The sequence below is a fragment of the Akebia trifoliata genome, chromosome 15 (genome assembly GCF_017979445.1).
Source record: "Akebia trifoliata isolate Shusen 1 chromosome 15, ASM1797944v1, whole genome shotgun sequence".
Lineage (NCBI taxonomy): Eukaryota > Viridiplantae > Streptophyta > Magnoliopsida > Ranunculales > Lardizabalaceae > Akebia > Akebia trifoliata.
Genome location: NC_141389.1, coordinates 13,952,114 through 13,975,217, shown reverse-complemented (window position 1 = coordinate 13,975,217; position 23,104 = coordinate 13,952,114). Strand labels below are relative to the sequence as shown.

General features: G+C 36.3%; 1 protein-coding gene and 1 pseudogene across 1 annotated transcript; one reads left to right on the top strand and one right to left on the bottom strand.

Annotated features, from left to right (window-relative positions):
- Positions 1-8,568: 8,568 nt before the first annotated feature.
- Positions 8,569-13,295, bottom strand: LOC147384399 (uncharacterized; annotated as a pseudogene).
- Positions 13,296-20,715: 7,420 nt separating this feature from the next.
- Positions 20,716-21,198, top strand: LOC147384398 (uncharacterized). The gene has a single exon (XM_086424922.1). The coding sequence runs from the start codon at positions 20,716-20,718 to the stop codon at positions 21,196-21,198; it is 483 nt and encodes a 160-aa protein (XP_086281048.1).
- The last annotated feature ends 1,906 nt before the right edge of the window (positions 21,199-23,104 follow it).

Genomic DNA, 23,104 nt, shown 5'->3' with positions numbered 1-23,104 from the left:
GAAGTATAACGAGCCATTTCCTGCAGAATAGAGTTGATCCCCTTAACAAGTCCATAATGCTAAGGGATCTAAAGAGATGAGAATTTATGTTAGATCCTGTGATTTTCACAGAATTCAGTAAATTGATTATTCTCAAACTTTCTACCACAATCATTTCAGATCCGTCCAATAGCGGACTCTATTTTTTATTTGAAATTACTTAATGATGTTCTTGAAACCATCAAATTTATCTACTTTTTTCTTTCAAGAATGCAGCCAAACATATTCTGGAGTGGTCATTTACCACTATTAGAAAATATCTCTCACTTCTTAGAATTTGAACTCTTGTGGGATCCACAAGATTTATGTGAAATAATGCTAGAAGATTTTAAGTAGCTAGAATGTTTATCTTTTTGTGGGTATTACGAAATTATTTACTAATATGGCACTTCTCACAAACATTTCTAGCTTTATTGCCCAACTTGGAAAACTTTTTGACTAATATTTTTTGAAGCATGGTGAGATAGGTTCTTGTAGTGAACACAATCAATATGTTGGTGCCACAAATGGACCTTATCAACTTGAATCACATTGCTTACACACAGAATGGTGGTTTTTCCTATGTCTTTAATAACATAATAGTCATCAGATGTGTGGAGACCTCTCATGATAAATTTTCTATTAATATCTGAGATCTCACACACCTTACAATTGAAACTCATCAATTATTCTTTGTTGCACATTTGAGATCTGCTAAAGAGGTTATATGTCAAACCATCTACACAGAAGACAATTTCAACCTTGGGTATTGTCGATCCACTGATCAGATCACACCCAACAATCCTAGCGATACAACTATCAGCAAGGGTGACAAAGCCTCCATTAAACTCTACCAAGTAACTAAACTAATTTTAATTACTAGTCTTGTGTTTGGAGTAATCACTATCCAAATACCATTGCATGAAATTTCTCACCTTAGTACGAGTGTGAATCACGAGGTACTGGTTATCCCTAGATTTAATTTTTCAGTTTAAAATAAATTTTTTGGGATGGAGAATTATTTTTAGGAAGAAAAGAGATTTTTATATTAAGTTTACATTTATCTTTCCTTGGTGAGTTTTAAGTAGGGTACCTACTTTCCTTTAGTGATCTTGATCTTGAATAAGTCCCTCCCAAGATTATCCACTTTAGGAGGTGAATAATTCCTCACTTCCTTGGACATGGATAACTCGTTTTACTCCATAGATGATTCTTTTTGTAAAAGAACCTATCCAAACCCATGCAACTTTTACTTTACCAATGAAGATATACTAATAGAGATTAGGGTGATTCTGAAATAAATGGTTTTGTGTTCAATTTTAATGTGATCAATTTATCTAGAGAAGTTGTAGGTACCTACCTAATTCTTCTCATCAGAAAAATATACTACCTCAGGAGAGGATTGATTTACCAATATTTGATCATCCTCAACTTCATCCACAGAAGGGATGGAGATCATGGTGGATACCATATGGATCCTAAGATCAACACTCTCTGACTCATCTGTGTCAACCCATGTAGCTTGTGTAGCCAGTTGTTCCGTTGAACCTAGATATTTGGAAATCGACTGTTTTAGGCTTTAAGAAATAAATTATGAAAAAATGGCCCATGCCTCCACAGTGATAGCATTCAGTATCATCCTTTAACATATATGGAAGTTTACCAATGAATCGTCTTTCGTCGTCAGGATAACTCATTTTACTAAAGCTATGTGATCCTCTCTTCATATGGATAAAATTTATCCCTATCAAAGTTATTCCCTCAACATCTAGGTCACTTTTACTATTTTCTTCAAGGATAGTTGTACTATGAGTTTGGGAGAAGAAATGAGATAACATGGAATTTACCTATTTAGAGGATGACTTTGAAGAAGAGAATCAAGACCACTGTCTACCTCTTTTAGGGAGGGAGGACCTTCAAGATGGAGCTCAACCATGATGAACACTCCAACGAGTTCTTCAACGCTAATGGTTCACATCTCAGAATTACATAGAGGTCGCAATGAGAGCAAACCTCTTAGGAAGGGACCTAAGAATTTTTGTGAAAATTCTTACTTTCGGAACAAGCTATCCTAGGAAGTACATGGAAATACAATACTTTCAAAGTTTTGCATAAAGTTCTCAGACAACATTATTTTATTCCATCCTAATGTTCTCAAAATAATTTGTTATCGTTTTAAGTTTGGACTTTTGACAACGTAGGTTTCTAAGGAAGCCAAGCTTGTTTAGCCGACTGATATGTGACAATATGTTTGAGTTCACTTGGGGCAATGCCACCATGTATAAAATTTAGTATTCTTATATTATGACAATTATCGATTTTTAATTGTTTGGGTGGCTCGTACCCTTCCTCTACTAAGAACCAAAAATCACAACGCAGAAGATCATCATTCTCATTTACATATATGCATAATTGAGCTGATAGATAGATAGAGGTCTAGAGGATTGCCATTGTCAGACTTAGATATGGTTCAAAGACTTGGGATCAACTCTAGGATGTTAAGCCTATTAAGAGTAACCCACTTTGATATCAATTGAAAATTTTGAGCTTCGTACCATGCCTAGTCCTAGCGAGGGAGAGGGGGGTGGCGAGTGGTGATAGGATAATTAAAATTTCTTTCGATTTTTCCAATTTTAATTTAGATTGATAATTTTACTATGTGCTCTAAGTCATTCACCTAGCCTCGATTTTGTACCCATGTCTTCAATTTGCATTTAATGAAAAAACACTTGGAATTTAAGCAGTTATTTAATCATGTCATTCAATGACACATTCATATACAATTTACCTATTTAACATTCATGGCATCTCATAACATTCAAAATATTCAAGTGTAAATTGCAGAATTATGAAAACATGCATGAGACATAAGATATCTAATGGATTGGCAATATGCCTACATCCATTCTCACAGCTAATTTCTAGTTTGCAATGTAATTGAAATTCACTTAAAATCTAAACATTCATGGCATGACATACCTAGCATAGTATTCATTCATAACATGCATTCATCTAATTATAAATTGATAGAGGCATTTTCACAAATATGAGACAAGCAGTTTATAGTGGTTCGACAATGTGCCTATATCCACTCCTAAGGTTCTTACCTAGAAACTTGGTGTTCACTATCAAAGAGGTTTATTGTTCACCTCTAACATTTTACATATAATTTTTATACCCAGGTTAAATTCTAAAAATCTTGAGATCGAGAGAACGCATTCTCTTGAAATTGTGAGTTTTGTTCTTAAAAAATTCACGAACCTCTACTCTTGTCAAGAATCTTCGATTCTAATAAGAGTTTGATTTTTGAGGGTTGAACCAAGTAACCACATACATATGTTTTTAAAATTAAAAACAAAATAAAAAACTCACTGAACTCTATAAGGTTTGCCAATAGAGATCTTGAGTTCTTCGAGTCCTTGAGTCCATGATAGTTTTTCGACGGTCTGATATTCTAATCACATCTTTAAGTTTTTCGGCTATTTGTGCTTCACTCCTTCCTTCAACATCAGCTCCTTATTCCAATAGATGTGCCAATATGTGTGCAAGGTTAGGTTTGATGGTTAGAGTGGGATCAAATGAGAATATTAGGAAGGTTGAAGGGGTTCACCTAAATTAGACTCTCATGAGAGAAGAGAAGATTCTCAAGGTGTAGAGAAAAGAGAGACAATCTTCTCTAGGGTGATCCAAAAGAAGGACATGGTTTGAGAGGATTTTCAACAAAGTTTAAGGCCTCCCATGGCTAGAGAGAGGGTTAAAAGTGTGTGAAAATGGGAGACTTTCTTCTCTCCTACTTTAACTAACTCAAAGGAATGAAGTGGAGTTGGTATATATGAGAACGAGGCAAAATCATGGCTCAATAGTTAGAAATATGACCATTTGAGAGCTTGCTGATGGTGGCGCCATCAGCCACAAGTGAGGCACAGCAGTAAATTACAGAAATGCTCTCGTAGAGTGTTTTGGCCATAACTTTCAAACGGTAGCTCCGTTTCGCATGCCGTTCGGGGAGCTGATAGATATTATTATTTAGAACATCCCCAAACTACCACCAAGGAGTGGGATATGATAAAAGTGGGTTAAATAATCAAAATATCTTTTTTTCCTTTTTAGGTCAAATCAAACTTTCGAGAAGGACGGTGTTGAAACGATTCAAAGGTGTGCTAGACATTACCTATATAATACCATTTATAAAGAATCAAGGGTAAAAAATGACTTTAGGGTGGTCAAATCTCTAAGGACTCTATGATCATTTTCGATTTCCACAAAGTCTGATGAGAGAACGGGTCGAAGAATGAGTTTTCCTAATCACTACGGATCGACCTATCATTCATCTATATGTTGGAAAAGGTCTTGGGTGGTATCATTAACTTTTGGGCTTCAAGTACATACATTGAAGGTTTTCGTCGTGGCACGTGCGGTTGAGCAGCTTTATCGAAATCTACATTAGTCTTTAATAGTAAATCGATTCGACACTCAACATATGTCTTGTAATTGAAAAAATTTTGAATTCACATATTTATCCATAATTTTCTCGTCTTATGGCTTGCTCAGGACCAGAGGTGTCCTGTAATAGGCTTTTAAATCTTGAAAAGCCTTCTTACATTCTTTGTCCATTCGAACTCCTTCTCCTTCTTGAGTAACATGAAGAAAGATTGACATTTGTCTAAATACCTCGAGAGGAATCTATTGAGCATAGCAACTCGACCTACTAGCTTTTATATTTTTTTTTACATCGGTCGAAGAAGGCATTTTCGATAGTATCTTTATTTGATCTGGATTTACTTTTATTCCTCTTTTTTCACATGTAACCGAGGAACTTTCTTGATGAGACGTCGAACATACACTTTTTGGGATTGAGACGCATACCGAACTCCCTCAACTGAGAGAACGTCTTCCCCAAGTGATCCAGATGGTCCTCACACCGCTTACTCTTTACGAGCATATTGTCTATATATACTTTTATTGTGTCACTCATCTTGTTTTCGAACATCTTGGTTACTAGTCTTTGATATGTAGCTCTTGCATTCTTTAAGCCAAATGACATTACCTTATAGCAAAAGAGACTTTGCTCCGTGATAAAGGCTATCTTCTCCTGGTCCTTAGGAGCAAGCTGAATCTGGTTGTATCCTGAATATCCATCTATGAATGAAAGCCTCTTATGATCAACTATAGCATCCACCAACTAATTTATTCTCGAAAGAGGAGATCCATCCTTCGGACAAGCCTTATTGAGATTATTAAAATTGATATATACCCTTACTCGACCATCTTTTTTTGGTACTACCATAAGGTTTACGATTCAGGTCAAAAACTACACTTCCTGAATGAATCTGGCTTCTAACAGCCTGGCGACTTTTTTGTTAATCGCTTGTCTTAGCCTCGGTGCTATCGTTCGAGGTTTTTACTGTATAGGTTCAAACCCGAGATCCATATGCAAGTAATGAATTGTGATTCATGGATCTATATCGAGTATGTCTTCTTATGACCACACGAAGACATTCCAATTTTTTTTTTAAGAATTAAACCATCTTCTTTTTTCTTTACTTCCATACCTGACCTGTACGCCTTCTTCCCCTAAATCGACTTCTCCACTTTCTCTACCATTGATACCCTTTCTATCATAGTTCCTTTTGTAATTGCTATTGACCTTGACTGGTGGGTCGGGCTTCACTCTTTTAATTCGATCCTTGTGTTCATTCCTTTTTTATTTTTTATTACATTGGCAAAACAGTACCAAGCCATTACTTGATCTCTTCTTATCTTCATAGGTCGCTCTCTAGTTTGGAAGTGTATGACCTGATGGTTAGTGGAAGGTATAGCCTTCATTGTGTGTATCCATCTCCTCCCCAATATGGCGTTATATGACAAATTGGCATCTTTTATCACAAACCTGGTCATTACCACCTCTAGCCCTATTGCCACGGGTAAAGTAACTTCCCCAGTAGGTAATACCAGGCTTCCGTTAAGCCTATACACATTGATCTCTTCTTGCTTTAACCCCCTAAACACTCCCATTCGCTTGGCTGCCAATAGGAATATAATGTCTACCGCGCCTCCAGTGTCAATGAGAATCCTTTTCAGATCTGTCATCCCCACCACCAACGTAACGACTAGAGAATTGTTGTGTGGGCTATTTACCTTTTCCAAATCCTTTTGAGTGAATATCGTTGCTTTATTCCCCTAGATTGATATGGGTACCTGTGCCATGATTGCCCTTTCTGTCACATGGTAAACCTCCCTCTTGTGTTGTGACTTCTCGACCTTGGTTTTATGCGAGCTTTTGATGATTTTATCAGAACCAGCTCTCTAATGATTGTGTTGACAACCTTTTGACCTCTATCCTCCTGCACTGGCGATCCCCTTGGAGGTAGATGTGGGGGGTCTCGTCTCTTGAGTTCTTCTATTGCTGTCGCTCCATTCCACCTAAGTCACCATTGATTTATCATGTCTTGAATAATGTGCTTCAAATTCCAGCAATCATCGATCGGATGATTTTCTACCTTATGTTATTCATTATATGGATTTCCTAGCCTTCCATGTCACATGTCCGGTATAATTTTCACATTTTGAGAGTTTTCATTTGCAGGCATTGAGTGAAATAACCTTGCCAACTTTTTCACGTGATTTTAAGGTTTCATGAGGGGATCGTTCAGGGCCCTAAGTCCACAAGGAGTCAGATAATTCAGGGTTGTAAGATTGAAAAATGTTCTAGTCCATTCTTAAAGCACAAACAACATTGTTAGTATCTTATCTGTGCTTATAGCACCGATAGCTCACCAAAGCTTCTGTCTGTATTATAAGTATGGATGAGTTGTCATGGTTTTCATCCGTGCCTAAAGCACAGATAAGTCATTACTCTTTCCATCCGTGCTTCAAGCACGGATAAGTCTCATTTTGCTTTTATTAGTGTTTGGACCACGAACCAGTACGATTATTTCATTTTAAGCATGTTTCCACACTGGTTTTACCTTAATATATCATTTTCATGATTTTCATTTCCCTCTTTCAAATTTTATGTAGATTTTTGGCCCTCCTTTGTCCTCAAGGCTTCTTTCCCAAGCTCCATGGGAGTGCTTCCTATTCTTTCCAACTTGGAAAGGTATGGCATTGTTGATCCTTTGTTGAGTAGTTTGATAGATGGTATGGGTAATAATGAGAAGATTCAATGGGGTTGAACATTCACCTTCTCTTTGCCAAAGGTTCTGTTGCAATGGGGCTTGATCGAGGCTATGTTGGGGTATTGGGTTCCCGACCTGAATCTTTTCTACTTTGGGGAATACGAGATGACTCTCACCATCGAGGAGTTTGAAGTTCTAATGGGTTTCAAGATATCGGGTATGGTCATTGTTCCACTTTTAAGCAATGGTTATTGAGGCGAGACTTCCGACTTCTTGGGGATAAACCACAAGTTTTTGATGATTCTGGACGACGGATCGGTTTTGAAAATGATGTCTAGATCTTTCTTGGTTGAGCGTCTTACAGATCCTTCGAGACCGTTGGCTCATTTTAATGTTCTCACTTTGATAGTAGTGAATCAACTCTTGTTTTCTGGTAACAGAGACATCATGGACCTTTCTTTCATTCACGTGATATAACAAGTCAGTGAGGGATGTCGGTTAGTCCCATGCTTTTGAGTGAGATGTTTCAATCTCTTAACTCTTGTTCGTCCGATCATGATCGAATTTTTCGTGGATGCGCTCCCCTCCTACAGATAAGCTCCAAACATAGCATAGATTTACAATTTAAACTTTTTTGTTTTTTTAAATTTACAATGCTCATGTTTTTGTAGCTTTGGTTTATGGATCACATGGCTTCAATCGAAGCCATTAATCATCCATTCTGCGTTAATGTTGATCTTGTGCTCATGATGTCGAGGCGAGTTGCTCCCTTAGTCTCGGGTGGTGAAGAGGAATGGTATGCCTTCATTTGCAACCTTGATGATGAAGAGGTGAGATGGGTTGGTGCATTCCAACTTTGGGGGTCTCTTTGATTGCATTTGACGGGACCCGTTTCCTTGTCTAGAATGGTCTTCATGAGGTGACTTACTATGTACAACTTTGGGTTCTTCGTCAATTTGGTTATAATCAAGGTGTGCTTATCCTTGAGAATTTCAGCGAGTTGGTTGGTCCTTTACCACCGTACTTTTGAGTCGACTAGTAAAATAATGGAGTTGAGTTGAGGTTTTGAGTCGACTCATTTTTGCACCATACGTATTCTCATCATACTTTTATTGGATTTGAGAACTTACTTTTGAGAAGCAATCGGTGTTGGTAGTGCCCCAAGCACATCTTGGTGCTTCATCCTTCTTTTATTATCAAGATCGAGTGGAAGTCCCAAATTGATTATCATCAAATTTAGGCTATTTGGATCAAATTTGAGAAGAAGATATGGAAAGAGATTGCTCGTTTGACATTAGAACTTGCATGGTCGGGATCTAGTGATAGTGGTGATGTGGCTAGGCTTCAAGCCAAAGTTGTTGAGTTGAGGGATGGACTTGCCTAGAGTCTTCATTTTGATGACTTTGCAACATATTTGGTGAGTCGTGACATTTTAGATGTTGAAATGGTGATGACTAGCCAAGCTACCCGAATCCGTGCCTAGGAGAAGTGATATATTTCCTCTTGGAAACTCCTCTGGATGATCTCTTCTAGGAATCTTTTAATTCGAAGGAAACACAAGTTGTGTAGAAATAAGAGATGATGTTGATCGGATTAGAACCTTAAGGAAGCTATGTCCTTAAAACCCCAACCTTGAGACGCCACAAAGGATGATCACTCCTTTGATAAGTTGAAGATTCATACACTTCTTCAAGAACTCAAGCAAGAACTCATACGAGAACTTATAAAGAACACATGAAGACTTAAGAAACTTCTTGAAGAAACTTCTTGAAGAAACTTCAAAGAATTGCTCCTAAAATTTAAATTGTAGATTGTGTCTCCATGACAAGATGAGGTGCCATTTTATAGACAAATTAGATCAAGATTAATTCTAATTAGTCCTTGGAAAAATAAGGAAAGTCTAATTAGTCCTTAGGAAATAAAGAATTCAAAACTAAGGACAATTAGAACATAAAAATTTTCAATTAACCTTTGCATTCAAATTGATCTTCCAAATTGATCTCTTGCATAAAAAGATAGTTGGCCATCCTTGATGAAACTTTGATATCTCCGAAGTTAGCCTTAGAATCTTCTAGAATGGCCTCTTTGTATTGTACTTCCACAATCAAGCCTTGCAATGCCTCTTCCATCCTCTTTGTCCTTGCCCTACTCATCGGACCGCCAATTCCTTGCAATGGTTTTGAGAAGACTTGGAAATATCAACTTGAGTTATTGGGTCAGCAAGTTGATCTCCATTATTCTCCCCCTCTTCGAAAAGATTCGTCCTCGAATTACCTACATTAAACAAGGATAAATCAGCAACAATTAAAGTTGCACTAACATTACCATAATCACTTGGCAAATCAAGTTTGTAGGCGTTATCATTGATCCGTTCCAAGACTTGAAATGGACTATCTCCTCGAGGCTGTAATTTTGATTTTCTTTGGGTAGGAAACCGCTCCTTACGCAAGTGCACTCAAACGCAATCTCCAGGGTGGAAAATAACTTTCAAGCGGCCCTTATTGGCTTGCTTAGCATATTGCTTATTCTTCCTGTCAATGTTGGCTCGAACTTTGGCATGTAAATCTTTCACAACATCTGCCTTTTTCTTACCATTAAGATTAGCATGTTCACTAGTAGGCAAATGTAAAATATCCACAGGCGTTAAAGGATCAAAATCATAAATAATCTCAAATGGAGAAAATGAAGTAGTTGAATGAATAGTCCTATTATATGCGAACTCAATATGTGATAAACACTTCTCCCATATTTTTAAATTTTTTTGAATGATAGTACGCAACAAGGTAGTGAGTGTCCTATTAACTACTTCAGTTTGGCCATCCGTTTGAAGATGTGAAACAGTAGAAAATAGAAGTTTAGTTCCTAATTTGCATCATAAAATACGCCAAAAATAACTAAGGAACTTAACATCTCTGTCACTAACAATTGACTTAGGTAGCCTATGCAATCGAACTACCTCTTTAAAGAACAAATCAGTAATATGTGTTGCGTCATTGGTTCTAGTACATGCAATAAAATGGGCCATCTTACTAAACCTATCAACAACAACAAATATACTATCTTTACCATTTTGAGTCCTTGGCAATCCTAAAACAAAATCCATAGAAATATCAGTCCAAAGCTGATTAGGTACAGGTAAAAGGGGTATACAAGCCATGCGGTCGAATTTTAGACTTTGCTTGCCTACATGTAATGCACTTGTCACAAACAGATTGAACATCATGCTTTATATGGGGCCAATAAAAATGCTCACGTAAGATATTTAAAGTTTTTAGGTCACCAAAGTGACCCATTAAACCTCCCCCATGACTTTCCCTTATAAGTAACTCACGAACAGAACAATTAGGCACGCACAATTTATCTTTCTTGAAAAGAAATCCTCATGCCTATAAAAGTCACCAAACACACACTTAGCACATGCATTCCATACTTGGCTGAAATTAGTATCATTGGTATACAAATATTTAATCAATTCAAAACCAAGTAGTTTAGTTTGCAATGAAGTAAGTAATAAGTACCTTCTTGATAATGCATCGGCCCCAACATTTTCCTTCCCATGTTTATATTTAATTACATAAGGAAATGTTTCTATAAACTCCAACCATTTAGCATGTCTTTTATTAAGCTTACCTTGGGTCTTCAGGAATTTCAAGTTCTCATGATCAGAATGAATGATAAATTCCCTCGGTCATAAATAATGTTGCCATGTTCGAAGAGTTCTCACTAATGCATAAAGCTCTTTGTCATAAGTAAGATAATTCAATGCTGCCCCACTTAGCTTTTCACTAAAATAAGCTATTGGCTTAGAATCCTGCATCAAAACAGCTCCTACTCCAATCCTGGATGCATCACACTCTATTTCAAAAGCTTTATCAAAGTTAGGCAAACACAACAAAGGTGCATTAGTTAACTTATCTTTCAAAGTTTGGAAAGCCTGATCATGCACATTAACCCAATTAAAAACAACATTCTTTTTAACAAGTTCATTCAAAGGTGTAGCAATAGAACTAAAATCCTTAACAAACCTTCGATAAAAACTTGCTAAACCATGGAAACTTTTTACCTCGTTCTCATTCTTAGGTGTAGGCCAATCCTTTATTGCCCTTACCTTTTCCTCATCAACACTAATTCTCTACGAACTAACAACAAATCCAAGAAACACAACAGATTCCATACAAAATATGCATTTCTTAAGATTAACATATAATTGGTGTTCTCTTAACACACTAAACACAACATGCAAATGCTTCACATGGTCATCAACATTTTTTCTCTAGACTAAAATATCATCAAAGTAAACTACCACAAATTTTCCCATGAAAGCACGCAAGACATGGTTCATTAATCTCATGAATGTACTAGGTGCGTTAGTTAAACCGAAGGGCATTACTAACCATTCATACAACCCACATCTAGTTTTAAATGTAGTTTTCCATTCATCTCCCTCTTTCATGCGAATTTGATAATACCCATTCTTTAAATCAATTTTAGAAAATAAATGAGAACCATGCAATTCATCAAACATATCATCTAACCTAGGGATAGGATGCCTATATTTTACCGTTATCTTATTAATAGCTTGACAATCCACACACATGCGCCATGTTCTATCTTTCTTTGGTACTAAGAGAACAGGAACTGAACATGGGCTGAGACTTTCCCTTATAAATTCTTTCTGCAACAGTTCATCCACTTGCCTCTGTATCTCCTTTGTTTCCTCGGGATTAGCTCTATAAGCAGGTCTATTTGGTGTAGTAGAACCAGGTATGAAGTCTATTTGGTGCTCAATTCCTCTTAAAGGAGGTAAACCATGTGGAATCTCCTCAGGAAAAAGATCCTCAAAATCCTGCGGTAAAGACACAACAACGCTAGGCAAAGATAAGTTAAGATCGTCAGTGGAAAAATAAACATCTTTCTACATAAGAACTAGAACTTGTGGCCTTGCTATCATTACACTTTTAACATCATGTTTTTCAGCAAGTACACTAAGTACTTTATTCTTCTCTCCATGTTGTTCACTCAGCTCTCCTTTTTGCTCACACCTCTGTTTCTCTCTCATTTTGCACTCAGTTGCTATCTTGGCCTAGTCCTCATAAGCTTGCAAAGGTTTGAGAGGGGCCAATACAATTTTTCGATTGTACATTACAAAAGAATAACGATTTTTATATCATGCGACACTTTTCTATCAAATTGCCACGGTCGATCGAGTAATATATGACCAGCATGCATCGGTGCCACATCACAAATAACCTCATCTACATACTTGCCTATTGAGAAAGGAACCCGAACTTGCTTGTTTACCTTCACTTCTCTACAATCATTCAGCCATTGTAGCTTATATGGATTAGTATGTTTCAGCTATTTCAAATTCAACTTCTCTACCAACAAGGTACTAGTAACATTGGTACAACTCCCTCTATCAATAATCAATGTACTGACTTTATCCTTCACGTGGAATCTTGTGTGAAAAATATGCTCATGTTGCTCCTCATCTCCTTCATCCTTAGGCTGTATACTCAAAGCTCTCCTGGTGACAAGTAAATCACCATGCACAGGCTCTTCTACTTCAACATCAGAACAATCCTCTAATGGAGGCATCTCATTGTCACTTGAACTAGCACGTTCAATGTCTCCGTTTGCCAATACAACTATAACCCTTTTGTTTGGGTATTTAGAAGAAATGTGTCCAAACCCTTGGCACCTAAACCACTTAATCTGACATGACTTAATAAGAGGCTTTCTTTCAGGTCTATCTTTAGGAATAAAAATCGAAGGCTTCGATTTTGCGTCTTCTTTTGGTTTGAAAGGAATTTTGTTGTCCTTCCAATTTGGTCTCCACAGATTATTAGAAGATGATCCAGATCTGAATCTTCTAGACTTGATTTACTTTTCCACTTTAATGGCTTTGTGTAGTAATTCTTCCATCTCCACATAATGGTGCAACTCAACCACATCAACAATCTCTTTGTTCAATCCGGCAATGAATCTAGCCATGGTTACTTCTCTATTTTCCTCTATGTTTGCTCTAATCATGGCAATCTCCATTTCTTTATAATAATCCTCTACACTCATAGAACCTTGAACCAACCCTTGCAATTTGATATACAAATCTCAATAGTAATGGCTAGGAATAAATCTTTTACGCATCACTAACTTCATCTCATCCCATGATCGAATAGGTCTCTCACCATTTCTGCGCCTATTGATCACCAATTGATCCCACCATATACTGGCATAGTTTGTAAATTCCACAGCGGCTAACTTTATTTTTTTATCTTCAGAATAATTATGACAATCAAAAACGTGCTCAACCTTTCTTTCCCACATCAAATATAATTCAGGATCATTCTTTCTGTGAAAGGTCGGAATCGTCATCTTTATACTACCCAAATTGTTATCTTCTTTGAAATCAACTTTCTTATCCCGTCGATAATGTACTCTCTCCGCTTTGGAATGAACATCTTCTTGTCCATCGAACTCATGTCTTCGATATGGTTTAGATTCATTAGAGGATTTCATATTGTCCAACCGTGAATTCAACAATTTAAATTGATCATGAACGGCCTTGATGAATAATTTCAGGTCGGTCTCATGTGGTTCTCCTCCTTCCTTACTCATGGTTGAAACCTGCAAGTTTAAATAAACGAAAACAACAAAAGAATACAACAATCTTGTAAGTCCCAGAAAGGGATGAAAATGATAGAGTTGGAGGTCGAAATGGTGTGAAACGAGACTATGCCTTTTTAAACTTGTAGATCTTGAAAAGAGCTTCGATTTGATATGCACTAATAGTCATTCCGATATCCGGATCAAAAGCTATGGCCGTTTGAAGTTAGCAGCTCCAATTTATCAATTTTCTTCAACTACAAACAGCGGATAGCCATTTTTTTTTTCTAAAACAAGAATTTAATTGTGGTTGTTCGGATCTCAACAAAAGAAATCATACATTCAGCAAAATAAGAAAAACAAACAAAATAATTTTGAGAACTTAGCAACAAATCATTAGTGGTCACCTACAAAGCGTTTGTAGACCAACTTGGTTTATTCTTGCGTTATTTAACACGTCTCCCTTTATATATATATATATATATATATATATATATATATTCTATCATCCAACAACAGCAAGAATGTTAAAGAGGATGTATATATATATGTATTACCAGCAGTTCAATATAGTAAAACAACCAATTATCAATATAGCAATTCAAGAAAACGTTGCTGAGATTATCAATATGGTTGTTTATATTCTCCCTCTCTTAAGTTTATTTATTTATTTTTTTTCTATTCGAAGATGACGTGAAGAACAGCAAAAGCAAACATTATATAAACACGTTGTGGCAGAAGAATCAACAAACACAATCGTAAAACAGAAGCAAGAATTTTAGCAAGAAAAGAAAATGCTTTTTTATTATTATAAAGAAACAGGAGAAGACGTTTTATTCCAGCAAGGAAACCATGGAAATCCAGAAAACAATTGATGCCAATTAAAAATCTAGCAAGGAAACCATGGAATGTAAAGAAGACATTCTTTTTTATAATGGCTGAATTTTGAATACGTTGTGACGAAGAAGGATTCATCTATTTTTCAATGAAAGATCATCAATGAAATAAACATTTTATTCTAAAATTTCCAGCAAGAACAAACATCTAGATGATGGAAAACACAACTATGTATATTCCATTGGTTGCAGCAACAACAATGGTGGAAAACACAACAATGTTCATGGCAAAGAATACAACAAGATAGATCAGCAGATAATCGTTGTGATCAACAATCAATAGTTGTTTTGTTCGATTGTGATTAGCAAGAAATTGTGGGAAAAAACAACAACAAATACAGCAGATTTTTATTTCGTTCTTACACAACAATGGTGGAATGAATTGGAATGAAACACATCAAAGAAGAAACAAATTCCAGCAATATCAATATATGTTATTGTTGTTTTTTTTTTTTTGAACAACAAAACAGCAATTCAGCAACAAGTTCTTTGTGGCTGTCCAAATTTTTTTTGTTTTTTAACAACAATGCAACAAATTAGCAACAATGAATGTTCATTGTGGCTGTCAAAATTTTGTTTTATTTTCTGATTAGTATGCCAAGTTTAAAGAAATACATGTAGATCAAACAAATGGTTTATGATAGATATGACTGATTTTTCGAATTGGAAGGAAATTGAAGGTAACACATCAAAGAAGATTTAAATTCAAGCAAGATCAATATATATATCGCTATTTCTTTGATGGTCTTTCAATAAATGTTCATGGTTTGCAATAAAAAACACAACAAAATGGGTTTTAAGAAAGAAAAACCTGTTTTCCAGCAATTTTTTGAGTTTGATTTGATCTAAATTTTGTTGGAGAGCATGAATCAACCCGTTTGATCTCCAATTCGAATGCCACCCGAACCAAATCTTCGAAGGATTACTTCAATCTTGATGTATTTTCCAGCAATCTTGGTGCTCTGATACCAAATGATATGTTTCCTCTTGAAAATTCCTCTGGATGAAACACAAGTTGTGTGGAAATAAGAGATGATGTTGATCAGATTAGAACCTTAAGGAAGCTATGTCCTTAAAACCCCGACCTTGAGACGCCACAAAGGATGATCACTCTTTTGATAAGTCGAAGATTCATGCACTTCTTCAAGAACTCATAAAGAACACATGAAGACTTAAGAAACTTTTTGAATAAACATCAAAGAATTGCTCATAAAATGTAAATTGTAGATTGTGTCTCCATTACAAGATGAGATGCCCTTTTATAGATAAATTAGATCAAGATTAATTCTAATTAGTCCTTGAAAAAATAAGGAAAGTCTAATTAGTCCTTAGGAAATAAAGAATTCAAAACTAAGGACAATTAGAACATAAAAATTCCTAATTAACCCTTGCATTCAAACTGATCTTCCAAATTGATCTCTTGCATAAAAAGATAGTTAACCATCTTTGATGAAACTTTGATATCTCTGAAGTTAGCCTTAGAATCTTTTAGAATGGTCTTTTTGTATTGTACTTCTACAGTCAAGCCTTACAATGCCTCTTCCATCATCTTTGTCCTTGTCCTAGTCATCGGACCGCCAATTCCTTACAATGGTTCTTGAGAAGACTTGAAAACATCAACTTGAATTATTGGGTCAGCAACTCGATCTCCATTGCGCCTTGATTCCTTTTTTTTATTTCTTACCATAATGTTTGACAGGCTACGTTTTATATTCTCATTTTTATATTTTCTTGACATTATCTAAATGTATGCAAAATGTTAAAAGACTCAATGCAAAGAAAATAGGTTTTGTACATACTTGGCCTCAGGTATATTTATTGTTCTTTGAAAACATGAAGTTTTGTTGAATAAGTCCTAGATTTGTCATCATTTGCCAAAATAATAGTTTTTTTTTTTTAAATTTTATGAAATGACTTTATTTCATAAGTACGATAAATTCAGAGTTTGTAAAATCTTTGGTTGTGATGGTCATGGTATTTTTGCCAAACATTGGGGATATGAGCATCAATTACTCTTTTGGTTCATTTAGAGTCATCCCTAGTACCCTGGTATTAGAAGATTGTTATCTATTTGGGCCATGGGATTTGTGGAAAGATTTTTCCATTCATGGTTTATGGGCCTATTATGGGCCAGGAGATCTTTTTTTTTTTATTTTCCCATATTGCCCCTGGTGCCAGTTACGATTTTCACCAGACCTGATTTCCACATTTTTGCATATCGACGCCCTTTTTGGGGTTTTCATCGTATTGGTGGTTTTGATCTTACCATTTCGAATTTTCACTATGCCCTTTCAGATTATGCTTGTATTTTTTACATTACAATTATTGCTCAGAGTCTCTATGTCTTTGTGACTAAATGACTCAAGTTAAGCTGCGAGATTGATGACTCTACTCTTGTAGTGGCGCTCTTTCTTAAGTGATCGATCTAGATTATCCTCTTGAGTTTACTGACGACATCTCGTGGTTCAGCAACTCAGGTTAAGTCGTGAGATCGACTACTCTATACTTTAAGACGTTTTTTTTTTCAAATATCTGATCTGGATTCCCCTCTCGAGTCTTCTAACGACTAATAATATTTGAGATCCAAATCAAGTTACAAGATCATTGGTGTTGCCATCGTCATTGTGTTGGCTTAGAATATTTCCTGATCAGAAAGAACTTTTGGTAGGACAAAACGTTGGCTTAGGTTAATGCTTGTGGAATGATAAAAGGGTTAAGGGTTGTGTTTGCCGAGGGTGGGTTAGATATGGGATTCGTCTATTTTTATTACGAAAGGGTGATCTATGTCTCCTCCCAACGTCTCTCGAACTTGTTTAAGCTGGAGATTTGGGTCGAGCTCAAGATCAAGTGTCTGAGTTTTTTACCTTTTTTGATTTTTTTATATTTTTAGCCATTCATAGTTTAACTTAATGTGGGCCAGGAGTAGTTTGATGCTTCCTTTAAGATTTTTTTAATTTTATTTTCTATTTGTCTATTTTTTTTCTTCTTTATTTAGTTTTGTAATTGTTGACTTGCTCTAGTCTTAGGTTAAGAAATGAACGTGATGGCTCAAAAGGGTTGACTAGATTGATAGTTAGTTTAGGATAGCAAAGAAGACCTTTCGTCATCTCAAGATCAGATCTCAAGCGTAATATTCCTTGATAATGTAAGCATTGATCGTTTGAGGGAAGACTTGTTCGTCCATTTCTGTAAAGATCAGAGCTCTTCCTGTCATTACCTTATGCACAATGAATGGTCCTTCATAGTTTGATCGAAACTTTCTTCTGACGCCTTCTTGGATTGGCTGAATCTTCTTCAAGATGAGGTTTCCTGGTGAGAAATCTCTAGGTTTGACTTTTTTATTGTAGGCACGAGCCATTCGTCGTTGATAGATCTGTCTGTGGTAAATAGCAAAGTGATTCTCTTCAACTTGATTTAATTGATCGAACCCAGCTTGAACCCATTCAACCTCATCCAACTCTACTTCTTTTAAGATCTGGAAGGAGGGAATCTCAGTCTTGACGGGTAAGACTGCATCCGTTCCATATACTAGTGAGTAAGGAATTATCTTGTTGAAGTCCTGAATGAGGTGCGATTGGCGTGAAGTGCAAAAGGCAACATGTCGTGCTAATCCTTGTATGTATTAGCCATTTTCTTGATAATTCTCTTAATGTTCTTATTGGCTGCCTCGACGACCCCATTCATCTTGGGTCTGTAGGGTACTTACTGAGTTGTGATGAGTGTTCTGAAAGTCTTTCCACATCTTGATCATATCCTTGGTTTTGAAATTTTTTTGCATTATCAGTTACTAATCTATCGAAAAGTCCATATCGATAGATGATGTTATTCTTGACAAACTTCAAGACGTTGCTTTTCGTGACATTAACATATGATGTTATTTTTACCCATTTAGTAAAGTAATCGATAATGACTAGGATGAAGTAATGCCTATTCACAGCTTTCAGCGAGATCTGCCTGATGACATCCAAGCCCCAAAGCGAGAAGGGCCAAAGGGTGGTCATATTTTGCAGTTCTAAATGTGGAGCATTGATTTTGTTGGCATAAATCTGACATAGGTGGCGTTTGCGAACATGCTGATCGTAGTCACTCTCCATTATCGACTAATAGTATCTCATCCTCATGATCTTCTTAGCTAGCATATGACCATTTATGTGGGGTTCACAGACTCCGCCATGTGCAGTCTCAATCAATCATTTTGCTTTTGCATTTTTCATGCATTGGAGTAGGACTTCATGATGTGATTTATTGTATAGAATACTATTGCTCAAGAGGAATTGTCCTACTAATTTTTGAATGGTTTTTCGATTATTAGGCATTGCGTCTGAGGGGAGGGTTCGATCTTCAAGGTATGCCTTGATGTCCAAGTAACATGGCTTTTTTTTCGGATTCTTCTACTTTGACAGGTAGACAATAGGTCGGCTCATCTTGAATTCCAATCTCAATGAGGTCAATGACTAAGTCTTCTGAAATACTGATTATGGAAGCGATCGTAGTTAATGCATCTACGAATTGATTCTTAGTTCTCGGCATGTATGTGAATGAAATACTATCGAAGCTTGAGCTTAATTTTTCGAGATACTTATAGTAAGCTAGATCTTGTGCGTTACTTACCCTCTCCCACTTGTGTGAGAGAGGTTCGTTCATTTCTTGGTCATGCAGGATTTGCAAGAGATTTATCAAGGATTTCTCCAAGGCATCAAGACCCTTGTGTCGGTTGCTCCAAAAGGACACTCCCTTTGAGTTTGATGAGGAGTACAAGAAATCTTTTGAGAAGTTGAAAGAGTTATTGACTACTGCTCCAATTATGTCTCCACCTAATTGGTCCTTACCTTTTGAATTGATGTGTGACGCCTCAGATTACGCTATTGGGGCTGTGTTGGGACAAAGAATGGACAAGAAGCCCTATGCCATCTACTATGCTTCTAGGACGCTCAATGATGCCCAATTGAACATTCCGCAACTGAAAAAGAGCTCCTTGCTGTGGTTTTCACTTTAGATAAATTTCACTCTTATTTACTTCAAACTAAAGTTATTGTTTATACTGATCATGCAGCTTTGAAGTATTTGATGACAAAGAAGGAGGCCAAACCGAGGCTGATTAGATGGGTGCTGTTACTTAAAGAATTCGATTTGAAGATCAAAGACAAAAAGGGGAATGAAAACTTGGTAGCCGACCATTTGAACATACTTGTACATGAGGAGGACAACTTACCCTTGTAAGAATCATTCCCAGATGAGCAGCTCTTTGGGATTGAGGTAAGTGAACCGTGGTATGCGGATATTGTGAATTATTTAGTTACTAAGCAATTCCCTGATACTTTACCTCAATCTAATAAAGAAAAGCTTAATAAAATGGCTAGATATTATATATGGGATGAACCTTATTTGTGGAAGCATTGTAGTGATCAAATCATTAGGAGTTATGCCCTGAATCTGAGCAGAAATCTATACTTGCCTTTTCTCATTCTAAGTCTTGTGGTGGACATTTTGGTGCACGTCGGACAGCTTGTCCCTTTAGATTGTGGTTTCTTTTGGCCATCTATTTTTAAGGATGGATATATGTACTGCATGACTTGTGATAGGTGCCAAAGAACAGGTAACTTAGGTTCTAAAGATCAAATGCCCATGGCCCATATCATAATTGTTGAGATTTTCGATGTCTGGGGCATTGATTTCATGGGTTTCCTTCATCTAACGGTTTTCTTTACATTCTTTTGGCTGTTGATTATGTGTCCAAGTGGGTGGAGGCTAAGGCCACCAAAACTAATGATTCTAAAGTTGTTGCAGATTTCTTGAGATCTAACATATTTACTAGGTTTGGAGTGCATCGTGCGATTATTAGTGATGGTGGATTACACTTCTGCAACAAAACAATTAAGGCTCTTCTGAAGAAATACAAGGTGAATCACAAGGTGGCAACACCATATCCTCCTCAAATGAATGGACAAGCAGAGGTCTCAAATCGTGAGATTAAGGGAATTTTGGAAAAGACTGTGGGTCCTACACGCAAGGATTAGAGTAAAAGACTTGATGATTCACTTTGGGCCTATAGGACAGCATACAAAATGCCAATTAGGATGTCTCCATTCAGACTTGTCTATGGTAAGGCGTGTCATTTACTAGTTGAGCTTGAGCATAGGGCGTGGTGGGCTGTTAAGTCTTTCAACTTAGACATTGATGAGGTCGGTTTACATAGAAAACTGCAATTGAATGAACTTGAGAAGATCAGAAACGAGGCATATGATAGCGTATGGATCTACAAGGAGAAAACTAGAGCTTTTCATGATAAGATGATTCGTGGCAAGGCCTTTGTTGTGGGCCAAAAAGTTCTTCTTTTCCATTCTAGACTTAAACTTTTTCCTGGTAAGTTACGTTCTCGATGGGTTGGTCCTTTCGTTGCCACTAATGTTTTTCCTCATATGGCTGTGCAGATAAAAAGTGAAAAAACTGGAAATGAATTCAAGGTGAATGGCCATCGCTTGAAGCCTTACTATGAGGCTTTTAAGGAGCACACTGTGGAAGAAGTACCCCTCCTAGAGGCTCCACTCACAAAGGACTAAAAATGAGGTACAAAGTCTAGGCTGAAGGACTGTAAACATTCAAGCGCTATTGGGAGGCAACCCAATTCAACCAAGGCTATTGAGGATACATCGACACAGATTTGCATTTTCTTTCTCTCCTCTATTTACTTTGGTTGATTTCATTTTTTATTTTATTGTGTGATTTTCGTGAATACCTTGCTCATGTTTATATTTCTACTTACAGGCTTATTCTGATCTACATTGAGGACAATGTAAGATTTCAGTGTGGGGGAGGGATTTACACCTTTAATTTAAAAAAAAAATAAAATTTCTTCTTAGAATTCCTTCCAACTCAATGATGAAACTGATTCTTAAGATAGATGGCTTGTAAATAGACTTGAGTATACTTTTATAGATAAAACAAGAAATGGAGTTAATTTGCTTATATTGTAGTCATACTTGGAAATTTTGATGCACATTAGCCTTGTTTCGAGTAATCTATTATCTTAAAGTGAAGCATGGAGACATATTGAATGATACTTGCATAATTACGCAATATTTGTGAGCTATTCGAGCCGTATAATTGATTCATTATACATATCAATTTAAACTTCTTTTCTGAGTGCATCTCGTGAATATCATGTTTTCTAGAACTTGCTTGAATCCCACTTGAGACAATTTCACATGTTCAGATTTGGAGAAGACAGAGGCAAATTAGGATTTTACCACCATGACCAAATAGCCTTTGTCCTGATTGTGATTTGACCCTTAGATAGTCCTTTGAGCCTTCATTAGCCTATTTTCTTCATTAAGCCACATTCACTTACTCTTTTGAACTTAAACACTTTACCTACCCTTTTCCTTGGAACTAGTGAGCTTGGATCTTGTTTATAAGGTGATATCGGGAAGGGTGGAAAAACATAAGTGCGGGGGAGGATGTCATGTGGTTTTAAGGTGTAAGATTCAAAAAAAAAAAAAAATTGTGATAAAAGGAGAAGTAGGAACATGAAAAAAAGTGTTGTGATTTAAAGATTACAAGTTCTGAAGAAATGGGAGTGTTACAAATCTCTAAAGCAAAGTGAAAAGAAAAATTAATGAAATCTACCTTAGAGTGATCGAAATGTGGTACTTAATGATGAAGACCTATTTATTGACATTTCTAATTGCTTTCTAGTTCTGAGGAAATTTTGTGATATCCTTTCTCTTCCTTCTTATGAACCCTTGACCCTTTAGCCCTATTACAACTTTTTCAAAGACTTCTTGATCATTTGATGTTCTGTTTTAAATGTGGAGAGTGGGTGGACAAGCAAGCCTATGGTTTAAACTATTTTCACAAGTGTTTGAGTGATTAGTGTAACTAGCACCATATCAATTTGAGAGAAAACTAGAGTGATACATCGTGAGAAGTAAAGTTTGATACTATTTGTGCATTAACTTGAGGATGCATATTACACTTATATTTGGCTAACCACACACACACACTTCATGTATGAATGCTATATAGTCTTAATAACTCCGTGGCTTATTTTTGAAGTAAACTTGTGCTCTTCCTACATTATTATGCCATACCATCTAAAGGATCTCTGAGATGTAAGTTGGAAGTATTAGAGTCATTTAATTTGTGTTACGTCATTGTAGTGTTGTATAGTTAGTCTTTGTCATTTTCCTTGAGTTTCTACTAGTTATATTTTGTTTTGTTTTGCCTGAGGACGAGCAAAAGTTAAGTGTGGGGGAATTTGATAAGAATGCAAAATGCCATATTTTTCTCCTTTAATATTTAGTCCTTTATACATATTTAGTACCTAAATGTACTTATTATTCTTTTATTTTGATTTAGGATGAAAATGGAGGTGTTAAGTATGAAACGAAATTAATTGGGCGATTTTGGACAGTTTCGACATCGCTTCATAATCTGGGCATAACTCTCTCATACGAATTCCAATTG

Bases quoted from the DNA above. Each gene is read 5' to 3' on its own strand.
- LOC147384398 (XM_086424922.1), top strand. From the start codon at position 20,716: ATGTCTCCATTCAGACTTGTCTATGGTAAGGCGTGTCATTTACTAGTT.